General features: G+C 27.5%; 1 protein-coding gene across 3 annotated transcripts; it reads right to left on the bottom strand.

Annotated features, from left to right (window-relative positions):
• Positions 1–346: 346 nt before the first annotated feature.
• On the bottom strand, positions 347–17,465 carry LOC107444128 (X-box-binding protein 1). Of its 3 annotated transcripts, none has more exons than XM_043051940.3 (6): positions 16,845–17,465; positions 12,497–12,593; positions 11,314–11,427; positions 6,852–7,015; positions 3,814–3,894; positions 347–904 (listed from the first exon to the last, which is right to left on the bottom strand). In XM_043051940.3, exons 1-6 carry the CDS (start codon positions 17,078–17,080, stop codon positions 838–840), a joined length of 759 nt encoding a protein of 252 aa, XP_042907874.2. In that variant the 5' UTR covers positions 17,081–17,465; the 3' UTR covers positions 347–837. The 3 variants fall into 3 exon arrangements, with proteins under 3 accessions (XP_042907874.2, XP_042907873.2, XP_042907872.2); XM_043051939.3 differs by having other exon boundaries at positions 347–907; XM_043051938.3 differs by having other exon boundaries at positions 347–910.
• Between the last annotated feature and the right edge of the window lie 1,743 nt (positions 17,466–19,208).

The following is a 19,208-nucleotide window of genomic DNA, read 5'->3' on the forward strand; positions in this document are numbered from 1 at the left end:
TTATCGAGAACCACAAATAATCCTTTATAGAGCCGCAGGTTGGCCACCCCTGACATAAAACACTTTGTAACGTGTTGTCAGAAGAAACATTTTCAGACTTTTGCACCAATTTATTTGTATTATTAATTACACTTTAATTACCTATATGTTAAGTCAATTTATAAAATTACACTTAATTATTAATATTAATATAAGCTTTTTTTTAAAAATAAGGTACCTATCCATGCTCTCTTTTGAAAAAAAAAATAAACATGAAAAACCCACGCAAGTTGGGTTTTTCTGGCTTTTTTTTGCAACTCTGATACTAATCCTTTCTTGTCACATCACAAATAAATAAATAACAGACTTGACTCAGCAAAGTGATTTTATTCACAAAGGCACCAATATATATAGATATATATATATAATAAATATATACAACAAGTAGACTATCTTCAATAATTTAAAAAAATAATAATAACAATAAAAAACTATCTCAAACCAAAGATGGAAACAGCTCTGTTAACGTATCGTCCCACGGGTTGCCAGCATCCCCACAAGGAGAAGGTACAGAGAAAGAAGAATCATATCCCGCATCACTCGATGATGATGCAGGACTAGAGCAGGGTTCGTTGGTGGGAGGAGATAATAAATGCTCGTCGTTGAAAGAGAATGATATGACGTCGTCACAGGGTTCTTCTGATGGGATGGTAATGATAGGAATGCTGCTATCCACCAGTAACGGAGGAGGAATATGGCTGTCCTTTGTGGATAATTCACTTTCTGGTAAGGATAAGCAGAGACTCCTGTCCTCGAGGACAGAGTCTTCCTGCTTGGAATAGATATGGTCAAAATGAATCAGTTCTTTGTTGGATTCCAAGCTTTTTGATGGGGCCCCCACCACTTCCTCAGTGTACAAGACTTGCTGCTGAAATGATACATCATACTTGGAATTATATTTTGAACACTGTAAATATAAAACTCTACACAAAGTAAAATTTTATTTGAAGAAATATGCAATGCAATAGCTGCCAACATGGATAGGAAAAGATCCAGTAGATTTTACAAAATATAAATTTCATGAAAATTATTACATAATGTACTTACATGTTTTACGCATAGGGGATTTCAGGGATTTTTATAGTGACCAAAATAGAAAAATTGCTATATTTTCCAGTTATGATTGAAATTAAACATACTTGAAATGTTATGTATTATGTAAATTATTCATCGCATAATTTCAAATAGTAAAAGGCTTTTAATTCATCAACAATAGTTAAAAGATTTTTTTATTAATTTAAAAAGAGAGTTCTGAATAAAAATAAACTAACTATTTTAGAACAAAAAATTGTTTTGAACTGATTTCTATAAATAAGGTTCGCTTCATAATGTATTAGTAATACTTATTTAAATATTCAAACAAGCAAAGTGAAAATCTGTACAAAAATTAGATTTCAATAGGGATTTTTTTAAGGAAAACCTCAATTTTAGGGAATTTTCTAAAATATACAAAAACCAGGATAATTTTAATTACACCAGTAGATCAGGCAAAAATTGGAAAACTCCAGTAGAGTTGGCAGCTATGGCAATGGTTAGAGGTAAACATTTGTATAAGAGTGAACTATGTCTGCCCAATTCATATCAAAGATGAGCATTCTTCATTCAGAATAATAAATAAAGGCTAAATTATTCGAAATCCTCCAAAATAATGACAAAATATAGATTCATTTTTAAAAAAAATATTTTGACTAAACTTTTTAGTATTTATTCCTTATAGTCATTAGTCAAGAATGTATTCAAAATGCCAACCGACAATCTCAATGAAGAATAACACTTTTTAGTGGATTCTGCTATGAAAACTACTAGCAGTTAGATTATTTGTACGATAAATACCTTTTAATTGAGATTTGTAGCCAAAGTTGTAATTAAGTTAAACTCACATTTCAGTAAAATGGAATTGAAGGTTAGATTACCCATACATGAAAAGTTTTAAGTATATAAACTGTGCTTTCATATATTTATGTACGAATGATATGTATGAATTTAAAATATACATAATACAATGTCATAGTCAGATAATCTAGAATTGGGGTGTCTTGAAACATTCTGATTCTCAAAGAGATGACTCCAATAAAAAAGGGATAAAGAATTTACATAGTATTTTCATATTTTATTATTGTCCGCTAAACTCATATGTTTAAATCTATATTAAAAAATGAGAGTAATCGCATGATCTTAACTAAAGTATAGTGCACAAAAAAGGGATCACCCTAAATAACTTTTGATCTTTATCATTATAGGACTCAATCTTATTGGTCTGAGGGGAAGATCTCAAAATCAGAATTATAATTTTACCTAACTCTTTAAAAAAAAAAAAAAAAAAAAAAAAAAAAAAAAAAAAAAAAAAAAACGAATGAATGAATTTTTTTAAATAAACCAAACTGAAAAAAATTTAGTGCGTTTTTTCCCCTTCATAATTGCCTTTCATTATTAATAAATCAGCTCTTGATGATAGGTTTATAACAGAATAAATTGCAAACTGCATACATCGAAATATTTATTTTTATTATTTCTGTATTCTGTGCTTTAAAATTTTTAATTCACCTTTTTAAAATATATGTGCTAAGGTAATCTCACAAAAATTTTAGGTACTAATTCACATTACAATTGAAATATTACAGACGTGCCAATCTGGGAAAATCAAAAAAAAAAAAAAAAAGGGTTTTCGAAAGGAAAAGAGAAATGATCATGCAACATAATAGCATTTTGTACCAAAAAAGAAATTTAATCAGTGGAAATCTTTCATTGTTGAAAATGTGTTCGAAATGAAAAATTCGTGGCAATAAGTGACAAAGACACTATCCTAAATAATCTTGTGATTATGAGTGAGCCATCAATAACAGAGTGCGTAAAAATGGGATTCTTTAAATGTGCTATTCGAAGTTCACCGAACTTTGAATTGAAATATTAAGAATTAAAAAACCATATGAAAATATTAATATAAAAAACCACATCGATTTAAATTTGAATAGTCGCTAATCGAGTGGGTAATTAAATGACATTAGTGGTATTTAAATTAAATACTTAATTTGGAATTTGCGGCACATTATAATGTAGTATTAAAATCTCGAGATTTTAAAAACCAGGTGGAAACCTGCAATAATAGCTGCCAAAATTGTGATTGGAAAACTTTGTTTATTTATACCTTGCTGTATGAAATTGATGTTGACTATACCCTATTTGTTATTTTTAACTAAATAAAGATGTTTGTTTACCTCAAAAACCTATTTTATGGGAAATCTAGCTTACCCTCCCTATATTCTTACTCCTATATTCTCTATATGCAGAGGTGTGTCCAGACATTGTGAAAAAATTACTCGTAATTTGTGAATGTAAAATAAACGTTAAGTCACATTCTTTCATCAAGGGTCCCGCTTTTGTGAATTTGTGCAAATAGGGCCCTGTTATTGCAAAAAACCTTTTTGTGAAGGGTCTGTTTTTAAGTTAAAATAATTTGTGAAAGGTCCGCTTTTATGAAAAAATATTTTGTGAAGGGTCCATTAACGGACCCAAATTTCTTCTAAACAGATCCCTGATATGGGACAACTTTCCACTACATTTAATTTTTTTCTGCTTATATACTTAACTGTATTGTTAACATTTGAATCATTTCTGGTATAGTTTATTTTTATAAACGATATAAATCTGGTATAGTTTATTCCAACATTCCTTATTTAATCATGAAAACATTGATGATTAAATAAGGAATGTTGGAAATAAGATTGTCTGAAATGAAGACCAATCTTAAGAAAACAATTAAGGAGCACTACTCACTTCTCCACTGTCAGTGTCAATGAAGTCAAACTCCATAAGATCTTCCCCACACTGCTGTAGCAAATCAAGAAGGTCATCACCCTGAGAGAAAATAAATACACTGTTTAAAACCAGAAATTAATAAATTAAAAAAAAGTTTCTTAAAATAAGGCACTTTCATTATATTTCACAAGTTATATTTTAAAGACTGGACTATTTTTTACCTCTTTCCGTAACACGGAAAATTTCCATGCTAGTAAAAGCTTAAAAAAAAAACTTGATTATACTACATAGTATAATAAGAGAATCACATAAATATATAGGTTTATTATTTTTTTCTTACACACAGTACTATATATACTAACATACATATCAAGATACATACTATGAGTACAGGGGGAAATTGTTGATTGTGGTAATTTTTTACTTTCAGGAGTTGGTCTTGAGCAACAGAATTATGCCGAATGATTGTGTCCGCACATCTCTTTTTAATTTGTGCATGATTTTGAAATATTGATCATTACTGATTAGTTAGTTTTATTTCAAAAAGAAGCATTCAGCAAGTAACGATAATAATTAACTGAAAAAGTTGCCTAAGTACAAAATAATATTTATTTACCAAGAGACTTTACTTTAAAAAAATTTTTTTTTTTGTTTACTACGGCAGTGCTTCTGAAACAAACTAATGTGAACCAGTAACATAAAAATTGTATGCTGAAGCTGTTTAAGGGTATTTTTTAAATCTTCTTTAATTATTGTTTTATGATATTTATTTTAAATTAGCAACATTTATGTTTGCTAATATTAAAAGTATCTTACAGAAATATATTAGTACTAGAGAGTTTCGACGCAGATAGCTCAAAAAAATTGTGCCACAGGGTAGGTGGCTTCATGATGCATTGACGGCGTCAATGTCTATAAATGCAATGATGAGCATTATTTCCAAAAATACAAAGAGGGTTTCATGATGAGTGCTTCTCTCGACCATGAAATGAATGACCACATGCTTGCGCAAAGAGGTTTTTTTTTTTTTTTTAAAATTATTGATAGTAATGAACTAAATTTAAAAGGGAGTGGGATCGAGAAGTTACGTGCATTTTAGCGCCAGATGTTTCTAAATTTTCAATCTTTCTCAATTCATCAGCTAAGTTTTTACGTTTCTGTTTATGAAGATTTTTATGAATGATCTCAATGTGCATTTTAATTTTGATTTTTTAGATTCATAATTAATTATTTAATGACATAGGCAGTGGTGGACTAATTTGAGTCGCAAACACCCCTTCCTGCACAAGTTATTGAAAATTTTTTTAATGTATCATGTCACTAGTCTAATTTAATGATTTTTTTTTCAAAAAAAAAAAAAAAAAAAAAAAAAAAAAAAAACAATTTATAGTTGATAACTAGACGAATTTATAGCATTTTTTTTTAAAGTAACTGATGATTGAGTTTATTATAATATAATTGCCTCAATTATCAATCAAAAAGTGCAAGAATTCGAAATAACACATTACGAAATGCAAAAATATTAGAGTAAAGGAACATCCCTATGTATTGAAATATTGCGATGTTAGAGTGAAAATACATCGCAATGCCGAATATGTGCATACATTTACGTGTATATGTATGTGTACACATATGTGTTTCACACATATCTACAGATATGTGTATATATTTTTAGCATAAAACATTAATATTTGTTCTACATTTAAATCGGGGGGAAAAGATAGTAAAAAAATTAGTACTTGCATAAAAAGTGTTCATGATCATACATAAAATTTCATACCACTTAAGTGCACAATTAAAAAATCAATGATTAATCTTGTGCAATATACAGGGTATCTGCTAAATTTTAGATTTTTAAATTCATGACTTTCATGACTAATTCCTAGAATTTTTCATGACTTAACGAAGTTACTATTTTTTCCGACAAAAATGCAACAAGAAATTCAAAAACGCACTATAATAACATAAATTGAAATGATAGGTATAACCAGAACTGTTGTACTTTGCATCTTCATGTTTAAAGATTTCAAATTTATAAAAATTGAGTAAAGAAAGAGTTGAAACAATAAAATAGCTGAAAAAAATACAAAAGCAAAAAATTTTTTTCTTGCAGAATTATATTGTAAAGATACTTTTTTTGTTCATCCGAAAGGAAAGAAATACTCCTGATTTTTCAGTTCTCATTTCAGAATAAAAAAAACTCGCCAATGACTGGCTTGCTTCAGCTAGAATTTTAAATTGATAAAATAAAAAACACAAAAATTCTGAAATCACAGAAAGTTAAAAGATAATTCGCTCTAGAAATGATGTTTTTTCTTTCATTTTTTGAAAGAACACCATAACTTATAAAGAACATGATAAAAACATTTTATATTTTAATAAAATATGACTGTGAGTGGGGATTTTATTACAAATTCAGATATTCAGAACATCATGAAATGGGGGGGGGGGAGGTATTTTTAGATTCCATTTTAGAAATTAGATTTGTCAGCGACCTAAATCCATGACTTTCTTAAAAAAAAAATAGTTAAAATCATGACATTTCATGACAAATTTTGTTCAATACCAAAATTCATGACTTTCCATGATTTTTCATGACTTTCCAGGAGCGCGGATACCCTGAATATAAGTTTTAATTACTTTGAGGTACTCGTAGATAATCTACACATGAATAATCAGGGCTCTACATTAATTATTTGAATATGTGCATAAAAATATTTTTTAAGGATTCTTCTTTTACATATTTTAATATTTAAAATCATAGATTTTTCATTGAGTATTGCCTTCAGGAGACTTAGGGGGCTGCTAACAAGATATAGGTGTTTAATGGATTTGCAGAGGGGTTGATTACAAATTATAGATGAAATCAACATTGAGTTCAAAATAAAATTCATAAACTTTTTGGTTCAGTATTTCTAATTCAAACTATAATATTAATATATATATATATATAAGTTATTTAAATTGTTTGCCTAAAAAAGGAGGGAAAAAGACATTTTAATACTGAAACAGTATAGATTTGAGACCATTATTTTGTTTTGAAGGAAAGGCTTTACCTCGCTATTACAGGCAAGTAAACGAACTGCATCATCCAGAGTGAAAGAATCTGCAGATCCTGTCCCTTCAGCTGAGTTCCATTAATGAGCGAGGCTTGCTCAAGGGATCTGTTGTCTTCTAACACAGTGGAAGATAGCTCTTTCTCAATATTCTCTACTTTTACCTGCAAAATAATAAAGACATTTTAGATACAGAGATGCCAACTTGAAAATTATGATTTCAGTAATAGTCACACATAACTTATAACGATTTTCAGATTTAATGTTTATTGAATCTAATTAAAGATTTAATTTTTATTTTAATGGTACTATAAATTAAAATTTAATAACAATTTATTCATTATATAACTATTTTAATGATTAATATTCCAAAACTGTTCTGTTAATAGATAAAATTTGAATTTAACGTTCACCTAAAAAGGTTCGTAGATACATAATACATACAAGTATAATAGAACACAAAATCAGGAGCTGAAACTTCAAAAAGAAAATTTATTTATGCATTTTATCTAAATCTAATTTAGTACTTTGCTTTGCAGCTCTTATCACAAGCACCAGAAAATTTCCTTTCAAAACATACTTTTTTGTTAGTTAATGCTTTTGTTTTTTCTATAAGAAGAGAAGACCATGAGCAATCATAAAATAAATCTGTAGAACATACGGTACAGAACACCTGTACTTCCAACACTCAGGGATGAGATTGGCCAAAAGGCAAAAAAGCTGAATTTCCATGAGAGTAAATTTTACGCACATGTAATCGTTTAATAATAAATTCCAAACAATTTAAGATAATAAACTTGTGTTAACATAAAATTAAGATAATGTGTTAACATAAAATTGTGTACTAATTTGGTATATAAATGATTACATTGGTACTTAACATTTAGTAAAAAGTAAAATCACGAATAGAAAAAATAAAGCCAGAATATTATATTTTTCTTCAGTTCACATAAGAGACAGTACTTGAGAAACTGCCTGGTTTAGCAAATTAAAACTACTGAGAACATACATTAATATTCCATTTCTTTCAATAAGTACTGTTACGTGATTTATAGCAAATAAATCAGTAACATGACTTTTTAAGTTATTTAGAAAAGAAAATAAACTTTCACAATTTGAATCACTATGTTCATATTATAATCTAATCTAGATAGAGTCCTGTGAAACATGTCAATAACTGTGAAGTAGAAATATATGGTAACTCCTTTACACGATAATCAGCAACTGTTTAGATAACTATTTTTTATTCCATAAGAATTTCACATTTTATAGCATAAATAACATCATTTTTAAAATTTTGGTGCTGAGTTCTCTTTTTCCAAAAAAAAAATTGAATCATTTTTTAAGTGATTGCTTTAGTTTGCAATATTTTTTTTATTTATTTTTGTTTAATTTCCGATTGCTGCAAATGCTTGCCTACATATTCAAATAATCGTCGATAGAAAAATAGTCACCTTTATAGCAACTAATTCAAGAAAAAAAAAATTTACTTCTTACAAGAATCACGATAGGTAATCTTAAAATCGTATGATACAAATTGCGATCTTGTCTGGACTATTACTACTACTAAAATTTATAATTTAGTGAAATAAAACGAGTAAGTTTTTATTATTGGTACAAATGAAGCATCTTAAAAGAGTTATAACACATCTATTTGAATCCAAATTTGAGTAGTTAATTTTTTCCAACCCATTATTTAAAAAAGCAGACAAAATAAGAAAAGAAATTAGTAACAATTATTTAAAATCACGGTTAACTTTTGCCACTTCTTATAACATGAAAGCGAAATAAAAATAATAAATAAGCATGAATCTTTTCTTAACTCAGATCCTCTTAAATTTTGAATCTGGAATGAAAATTCAAAAAATTGAACAATGATATCATATGAAAGCAAAATGACGGATTCGAAGCCCCAAGAATTGTCCGCGAAAACAAGATTGGAAAGAAAAAAAAAAGTCAGTGAATTGTCAGGGGAAAACACAATTTCACCTCAAAATCGAGAATAGTCATTGTCAGAGAATTTGTCAAATTGCAGGATTTCATTCCTCCATATTCAATATCATAATTTGTCTTACATACATTAAAATTAATATTGATTCATGAATTAAAGAAAACAAGAAATGCATATTTCATAAAAACTTGGTGGATAATGGGTGTTGATACAAAACAAACACAGTGTGAAATTATAACTAAAATAAAACTTAAATGTTACGAGTTTATTTCCATGCTAAGTGGAATTATAAAGTAATATAAAGGCATATTTAAAGTATACAGTAGTTCCTTTTTATTATTATTTCAGCACATTTAAGGAACAAAGGTGAATATATTTGAATTGTTATTGAAAACATTAATTAATAGTTCAATGGAATAGTTAAACACTATGAAATATTTTGAAATAATTCAATTAAAGGTTTACTCAATACACAAAAGTAGACCATTATAAAAGCAATTTTAGGCTTTCTATGTAAACAATTGTTGAGGTACACTTAGATAATACTTTTGGTTATATCTCTTTAAAGAAACTTATTGAAATGAAGTTAATTTTAAATTATTTTAAAATTCATAACATGGTTTATCACAACCAAAAACTATTAATGACACTCAATTTAAATTTAAAAAAATCCCAGAAGAAATTAAAACATATGCTATAAATATTTTCATAAGTTAGAGATGTTCATAAGTTGTGCATTTATATACTTTTCTGTTATAATACAATCAATGGAAACTTTAAAAGTAATTAACACTAGGTTGAGAGAGAATTTTACACGAAAACTACTCAAAGATAAGTTAACTCGTGACCGGTCAACAGTGTGCTAATATAATTAAAAATATAGTTTTATTTCAAAATGATCATTGTATAGTCTTGAATAATTCCAAAGGCTCAATATCAGTTTTTAGAACGTCAAAATCCAGTTTGTCATTTTATAGCTGCTAATTATGCTTATAAAGACAAATAGTTATTACATTGCCAAGACTAACTTTTTTTATATATTTTTCAGAAATATTAATCACGTTTAGCTCAAAAAACAACAGCAATTACATTTTTATGAAGTATGATAAAAATTATTTACTTCTTGAAAAATATCAACAAATACATCCTGAAATGAGTGACTAAACAATAAACTAAGCAAAAATGCAACAAAAGGAACAACAAAAGAAACTAACCATTCACTTTTTACAAATTTTAATTCTTAAGCAGTTCTAATTTAAAGCTAATATTCTAATTTATTGTACAATAACCTTAGAGTTTAAGCATGCTTTTTAAAAATTTAAAAAAAAAAAAAAAGATTAGAAAAAATAGAAATATTTAAACATAATTACAAAACCAATTTATCTAATCATTCAACACAAATTTCTACATTCTAAAGCCTCTATAAGATTTGAATCTGTATCATTGGCAAAGCAGTTTATTAAATCTTTTAAAACTAAATTTGTACATGAAAATTAGGTGACCTCAAACAATTAGTGCATACAATATTTAAAGTTACGAAATCAGACACAAAAACTCTGTATCTGATTGATGTATACAAACTTTTTTGAATTAACGTACCTTTTTTCTTCTCTTGGCGGATTCGGATTTTTAACCCTAAAAATATAAGATGTAGCCGTAATCTGTGAAATATGGTCTACATAGTTTAATCAGGAGCGCTAAGATTGGACCCCTTCATATTAATTCCAAGCAAAATATAATTTTTATTAAATATTGATTGTTTTTTTTAAATAGTCCTAAAAAAATTGAATTTTAAGTTATAATTTTTTGCCACTTTAAAGTATATAATTTTACATGGCAAAATTTGAGTTAAATCGGTTGAATAGTTCCCGAGAAATCTAGTTTTAAATATACAGATTTTTTACGTTTGTTATGTTTATTCTTATAATTTATTTTTATGATATGTTCAATTTTCAATGATTCAATGATATGTTCAATATTCAGAGAAAGTATATTTTTGTATACCTTTTCATAGCACAAAATATTGTTTGCACTAATTATTTAGCATATCTGAGGTCACCTCCCTTGAATCATTAAGATTGAGTCCTAGAACATGAAGATCTGCTCATTGCATTAAAAGTTATTCAGGGTGCTCTGCTTTTTTTTTTTTTTTTTTTTTTTTTTTTGGAACTTGAAAATTTAAAATTAAGTAAATTAATGATTGGGTTACAATTGTGTTATACAATGTTTTGATTACAATTTACAGTGTTCTGATTTGCAATTGTGTTATAAATAAATTGTAAATCAAAAATAATAATCATTCAATAGTACAATCTCTTGAAATTATAAGTATAACGGTATATTTACAAGCAAAGAAATTTTTAAAATGTATCATTTGAATTTGAAGAAAAATATGTATATATTTTTTTTTAACTATGATGAGACACAGAAGCAGATAAACTTATGAATAAAATATACTTAAAATAAACACTTATTTGAAGAAAAACAGTCTTTTATTAAAGAGATTAATACCTTCTGTGTGGTGTTTACATCTACGCCTAAACGAAGCTTAAGTTCTGAGTTTTCTTGCTCCAAAGTTTGGATTCTTTTCATACTTTCTACTGTTTTCATTAATAAAATTTTTTTCTGAAAATAAAAAATGAGTTACTTTTATAAACAGATATTTAGATACAAATAGATAATTGTAAAATCAAACATTTCAGGGTGAAATTATTTAAGTATAAATATTTGAGTGTATACGCTACCACTGAATTTTTTTTTAAATTTTAACTTCCATGAACCATTTTGAATAAATGGACACAGATCGCAACAGAAACCACAGCTAAATTTCGCACCGCCTCGCCACATTTGATCCTCTATAGGTGTGGTGAAGAACGGCTTGGTTCAGAGTTGGCAAGATCTAGAACAGAATGGATTAATCCACAGTTTAAACCGTCCTGTCCAAATTAATAATTTGTCTTAAATTGTCCAAAATCTATTTACCCAAATTATGTAAATTAAAAATAAAATCTATATATAGTGAAAAATTATAATTTTAATTTTTGAACAAGAAACAAAATGAAGAAAAGGTTTTGTTTTATTTATATAAAATAGGTTATTATTATCTTTAATAATGCATTATTTACCCTTATGCCATAACATAATTTATCAGTATTAAAAGCGTATTTATTCATGTTTAAAGGTATTCACTTTTGTTGTTCAATGAATTGTGGAGCTTCAAAAATTATAAATCTTTTCTTTATATATTATTTTCCTTTAATAAGTTAAAGCAAATTGTAACAAGCAAATTCATCATTCACCAAATCAATAAACAAACCCTTAGTTGAACGCTTGTTGTTTTATGAAATTTGTTTTTTTATTTACTGACTTGCAACTTTAATACATCACAAAAACAAAGTAAATCTCAAAAGGAATAATTATACAACATTTCAAAAAATTTCATTTTAAGTAAAAAAACTTTAATGGTTTAAAAATTTCTTAACAGTAAGTGTTTACTCCAGTTGAATTAATATTAATTTTATTGCATTGTTAAGAACCCTTGACAATAGCAGAAAAATAAAATTAGTGAAAAATATACGTCACAGTGTTAATAAAAAAAATATTTATGGAAATGGTGCATTTGCACACTTTGGTTTCAATATATTAATGTATGATTTCAATAAAAATTCTTAACAAAACAGATATACAAACTAACTTCTGCTGCAAGACGTGAAACTTGTTCTTCAAGTTCTTGCATTCTAGCCTTTTTCCTATCTCTAGCTGTTTGTGCAGCAACTCTGTTTTTTAACTTCCTATAAAATTATCAAATTACACACTTACTTAAAACTAATAAAATTTAAAAAAAAACACATTTACATCAGTTACAAAATAAAGTTTGTAGCATATCTAATCATTGATATAAGAAACAAAACTTTCTGTATTAGTGCATGCTCAACCAGTAGGTATACTGAAAATAACTTTAATCGCTTTGAGCTTTCTTAAACATCCAGAAAAAGAGCATTTTTTGAAAAGTGGAGCCATAAAACAAGCCGTTAAAATTCGTTTAGTTTGTAAAGAATATGACAATTAGTTAAGCATGCTTCACGTTCTTTGGTTTTTAAAGAGTACCCAAACTATTGATTTTTGTTCTATAATAAGTATACCTTTAATGGGTCAATAAATAAATTAAGTAAAAAAAAAAAAAACTATAACACATTTTCATACCTGCCAACTTTTAATTATTTCGAGGATCATATTCCCCAGTGGAAGAAAAATGTAATTTAAATTACAATTTTAGGCAGAAACATACGCTGTATTTTGAAAAAACTTATGCGGACTACTAGGACTGTATTACATATTAATATATATGCTTATTATTTTTTAAAAATAGTGGTGGTCAAAAAGACAATAAATTAAGTTTATAAATGCAAGGAATATATAGGAATTAGGACGACCCGGGGTAATTCACGATCACTCTGTTTCTGATGTAAATAATGATCATCTAAGCTTTATTTAAAAAAAATTATTTTCTTTAAAATTTGAGACATGGACAAGAATGCTTGTACACTTTACTAAAGTATAACTACATTTACTTAATAGTTTTTTGTTTAATCTAACAAAAGTATCTTTTAAACTGCTTTCTGTATTTTCCATTTCAAAGATGGGTTTCAAAATGTGCACATTTCTGCATTATAGGAAACTATATCAAATGTTGCCCCCTACAGAAGGGGTAATTATTGATCACTGGGGTAATTCCTGATCATTGTCATTTCTTTTTATAAATAGCATTAAAAATAGCTGATAAATAGCTAATTGACTTCTCTTAAATAACATTTCGTATTTATTAAGAGGAACAACTATAAAATATATTTTAACTGTAATCACAAAATTTCTTTTTAACTGTATACAAGACAAATGTGTTCCGATTTGCACCATTTCTGGTTTTTCTAACCTTGCTTCCATCTTAATTTTATGTTTGTACATTGTTAGAATAATTTTTAAGTTTATAATTTAGCCTAATATAAGTATGGTGAGAAATTATAAACCTAAAAAGGATACTAAAATTCTAGAAAGCAAAATTAGTGAATTGAAAATGAAAATTTCAGTGTGAGAGCTGCTGCAGAGCTTACTTAACTATACACTCTCACTTAATGAAGTTACAAAACCCAGCAAAAGTGGGAACTCTTTCTTATATTCCAGCAGCACAGAGTTGGTTGCTTGCCTAAAATGTATGGCACGATGCAAAGATTTTTGGAAAATATACTTTATTCTTGTTTTCAATAAATTGTTTTATTAGCTACTTAAACATATATTTTGGGTTTATTTGTTTGATCTTGATGTCTCATTTGTTAATTACCACTGTATAATTATTTTTAAACAGCTCCTTTACTATAAAAACTGGTGATCAGGAATTACCTCAGAAATGACCAAGAGAAGAGGTAATTCCTGATCACCAAAATTTTAAAATCTTTTAAATTCTAATTAGATTTTCAAACAAAAGGTCAAACTTCCAGTAAATATTAAAATTCTATCTCGAATAGTTTTTTTTACAAAATAGATGTTTGCATTTTTTGATCAGGAATTACCCTAGGTCACCCTACACACTTTACGACCACTTTAAATATTGAAATAAAATTTTACGGCAAATGCGTAAAAGTTGGCAGGTATGCAATTTCACTAGCAATACTAAGTTAAAATGGCACTATTTTAATTAGATAAGATTCAATCTAAATATATCAGTAAATTCATAAATACATGAGTAACATCATATTTTTTGACACTCACAATCTTTATTTATCCCAGTAAAATTAGAAAAAATAAGATTTGTAAAATTAAATCAATTTGTGAAATTAATTCATTTCAGCCTGCTTTTAAGTAGTTAAAGATATGTCTCTATCATTAAGATATATATTTAAAGATATGTCTTTATTCTTTTCACATCTTAAAGACATATCTTTGATTTTAAACTGGAATTTCTATTCCAGTTTAAGAAAATTTAAATCATACATTTTAACCTATATATTACAATAAAACTCTTTTAATCTAGAATAAAAGTTTCAAATGTATTATCATTTATTTTTATTATATTTAAATCAAAAATATTTAAATTTTAATTACAGTAAAATTTAACTACAGATATATTTTTTAAGGAACTACTTAAAATAAAATATTTTAGTCACCTTGTAACTTTGCATCTGTTGTATTTTTTTTAGCTAAATCTTTAATAACTTCCCAACTTAATAATGCGCTTAAACTCATCCTTGATCTTTCATAAGTTATAATTCCTTTATTAAAAAAAATAATAAAAACTCATTCCAGAGAAACTTGAGCATGACAAGATGTGAGACCAACCCTGTGGAAGAATAGCAGCGACACAGCAACATTGTCGCTGAACGTTAAGAGTTTTTGCAAATGATTTTTCTTCAGAAAAGCTTTACTTTTCTACAGAATTTTACACGTAATACTTGAATCATGCATTTAGATCAGTGTTTCCCAAAGTGTGGTACGCGTACCCCCAGGGGTACGGGAACAATTTAGCGGGGGTACGCGTTCGTATGCTAAATATCTTACAGCAAACGATAATTTCAAAAGATTTTATTTAAAAACAAAGCTAGCCACGAAAATTTACGATCACGTATTTTTCTATTGGGTGTTTTTTCCAGAGTTAACAGTTAATAATTAGTGGTGTCAACAGCCAATTATGATTTTTAACTTTTGTGCAATTTTTTTATAGTAAAAAATACATTAATTTTTTAATTAGTGGTACACACCGTTACGAAAAATTTAGAAAGGGTAGGCAAAAGTCATAAGTTTGGGAAACACTGATTTAGATAATCACTTTATGACACACTTAATTTAAGCGGATAGTATCATAAATTGATTTTCGGCAGTTATTGATAATGATTTTTCACATGGTTTTTAAATATTCCTATACATTTTATTCACTATGGATTTTACGGTTATTAATTATTTTTTTATTGTGATGATCATCTACAAAATGCGAAGGATAATTTGTGCATTGAAAAACTAAGCATCTCAAACAAACCTCTTCTCATCCTCAAAAACTAATAAAACTTTTCATGATGTAAATTAAATGCAAACTTAAACAAAAAAAAAAAAACAATTGTGTATTAGGTATTTATTTAAAATAGCTCTATTGTTCATGATTGGTTACACATAATTATATAAGTTGGTATCCTTTTCATAAATGCCAAATTTTATTCATTGATCCGTCTTTTCATAATGTCAACAAAAATGGCATTTTCGCACCAGGAAAATTGCACAGACTAAAATTTAAATTGTGTGTAAAAAATCTTGTATCTTCAATAACAATTTAGGGGAGATTTCCGTATCGTGATCTGTGGCAGAATAATCTCCAAGTCGTGGAAACTTCCAGGCAGTGGCCCGCGAGACACCAAAAAAAAAACACCACAGAAAGGGACCAACTCGAAAGGTATAGCTCGTAGCCACCCCCCTCCCCGGCACAGAAGTTTCACTGCATTTGTGTGCTGTCACAGAAGTTTCATTGCATTTGTGTGCTTTACACATAACTATTTGTTCGTGATATGAACAATTATAAAAATAAGTAATTATATTAAATTCACTTTTAGCCTTATTTTATAGTTTCAGAAGCTGGTTTCATGAAGTCTCAATTTGGCAAATATTAAATTTGATGAAATTTTCAGTTATAAGTACCTGCCCTCTTTGCATTAATAGTGAAATTTGATTAAATTTGCTACAATGAAGTCAGTCAATCTCTTAAAAGTATAATGAAAACAACTAATTAATGATAAAAAAATAAGCAATAACATCGTCTTCCATTTATAAGGTCGTTGGGATTGATTTTACTAAGTGGTAGTTGTGATTTAAGTAGGAAGAATTTGCCATGGTGAATAAAACAATTTGTTTTAAAAACAATGTTTAACACATTACATTAAAGTTTAACACAGTGCTAAAACAATGTATTAAATACGCCGATAGCCCAATTTTCATGTACTACTTTATAAACATATGGTTTGTTAAGGTGATAAAAACATACATGTTATTCTTGATTGAAATAATACCTGCGCATTATTTTTTCTTCTTGAGACAAATGATCCAGTCTTTGTCTTTTTCTAGGGCGGTTTTGTACAGAATCTGATACATCACTTTCTTGATCACTGGTAAGAGATTTCTCATCTTCAATTAGGAGTGTGAAATACGATGGTGGGTATTTGGTGTCACTACCGCAATTCAGATTTAAATCTATTTTCGGCAAAATATTGCTCGGAGAAGTTGATAACTTCTTTAACTGTGGCATTTCGTTGTTTATTAAACGAAATATTTATAAATAATACCAAGTCCTACAGATAATGGACAAAAACCACCCCAAATTCAGAGAGGCGAAACTTTCGTTGGGCAATGAAAGAATGAAAACAAAAATTTAACAGGAAAAACAAACGCGTGGCGAGTTCTCATTGGTCATAGAAATTTCTAGTTCTGGTTTCATCACCCCTCTGAAGACGTGCCAGCGTGGAATATTTTACATCATTTTTTTTTTTTTACAAGGGAATACTTTCAATTTCACTTATAACGAGGAAACTTTAACGAAGGTTTTTAATTGAGGAAATGAAAAGCATTTAGTAAAAGCAAAGCGCCTTTGAGTAAAAATGGGGCTACTAAATTAGGATTGCATAAAATAATAATAGGGCCTCCCTGGCCGAGCGGTATCGCCGGTCCAAAAGCTCTGTTAAGCGTGGAGGTGGCGGGTTCGAATCCCGCAATGACTTATAAGCCTATATTGAGCACACAAGTCAGCAAATGTATGTAATTTCAATAAAAATAAAATGTCGAAAAATAAAATGAGAGATAATAAAATTTCCGTAGTTTTTATTACGGAATGGCAACAAGAACGTTATAACATCCGGGTGATTAGATTTTGACATTTTGATTGGCTGTTGACTGTCACTTTTGGTTGCAAAAATTGAAAAAGTTATCGCGTTTATTGGGAATTTTTTGCAATAAAAATTCCATTAATCTGGCTTTTGGAAGATTTGTGCTTAAGAAAATTGTCTTATGTTTTTTAATTTTTAGATATTTACCAATATATCAATAAAATTTTTTTGTTTTCTTTACTGAGTTTATTATTTCATTTTAACTGAAATTGATTTATTAATTTTGAAATTGGTTTGACAATCAGAGTATGTTCATGGGTGCTCTTAATTATTTTTTAAATTATGAATATTTATATATTTTCCCTTATAAGACCGTAGCTGCAATATTTATATGTTTTTCCTTAAGTTCTAATGTTAAAAAAAAAGTTTAATCAAAAAGAAAACTTGGATTTTAATTAAATTAATAGTTATCCAGAATGTGTTCACCTATGCAGATTTCCTGAACTTTAAACTTAATTATTAAAAATTATAACATAGAAGATAATTCTACAATGAAGTTTCAATTGTTTAGATATTATGTTTATTAGACAGTGAATCTATTTCTAGACAGTGAATCTATTTCTACATATAAAATTTTATATTTATACAGTGGAATTTTTTTATAAATATTTTCTAAATTTCAGAATCTTAATTTTGATTTCTTTTTCAAAATACTAGTTAAAATGGTTTTCTATTTTTGTCTTCTCTTAGATGACCTCCAAAAGCCTAACCCCAGTAATTTAATATTACTTTTCATTTTTAAAATTGATTTTAAATTGTTTATTTAGAAGAACTCTGATTGAACTCTAATGCTCTATTAAAAGAAATTTTAATTACAGCATGAGAGATGAAAGTTTTCAATTTTGATTTGATATGTTTTTTAAATGAATAATTTATATTTGAAGAGAAGTGTGTTTACTATAAGGCTCAAACTGGGATCAATCTTCTCTAGATCAAATTACATTTATAGTTTAATGACACTATTGCCAGAATTGGCTATACTGTTCCCAACGTAAATGATATTAAGAGCCTATAACCTTAATATCATTTACGTAATTATATCACTTGCGTACTATCATTTACCTACTTCTGATATGTAAGGGACTACTAATAGATATGATTTGTATTATCTGGATATTTAAGAGATAGATATCTTAGTTCTCCAAAAACTTGATTTTACTAAAATTTATTGATTTAATTTAGAGTAAATTTATGCTTTCCATCCCATAATTTTATGAATTAAATTAATTCAAACATTACAGAATGCGAAGTATAAATAATCTAATATTAGATTATTTACTTTTCTAAAACAAATTTACGAAATTTAAATTTTTTGATAGCAATTTTTATCTAAAAATTTAAATGTTTACAAATAATTCATAATTTAAAAAGAAAAATATGCTGGGGAGATTTGGAAGTATAAAATGAAAAGTGGTAATGATTTAAGTTCTTCATATTCAAAGAAAGATTTTTAATATTAAGCAGATTTCCTTCAGTTAATTTTTTTTCTTTAAT

This window comes from Parasteatoda tepidariorum, chromosome 2 (genome assembly GCF_982258835.1).
Source record: "Parasteatoda tepidariorum strain Cologne lab strain chromosome 2, Ptep-v5.0, whole genome shotgun sequence".
Lineage (NCBI taxonomy): Eukaryota > Metazoa > Arthropoda > Arachnida > Araneae > Theridiidae > Parasteatoda > Parasteatoda tepidariorum.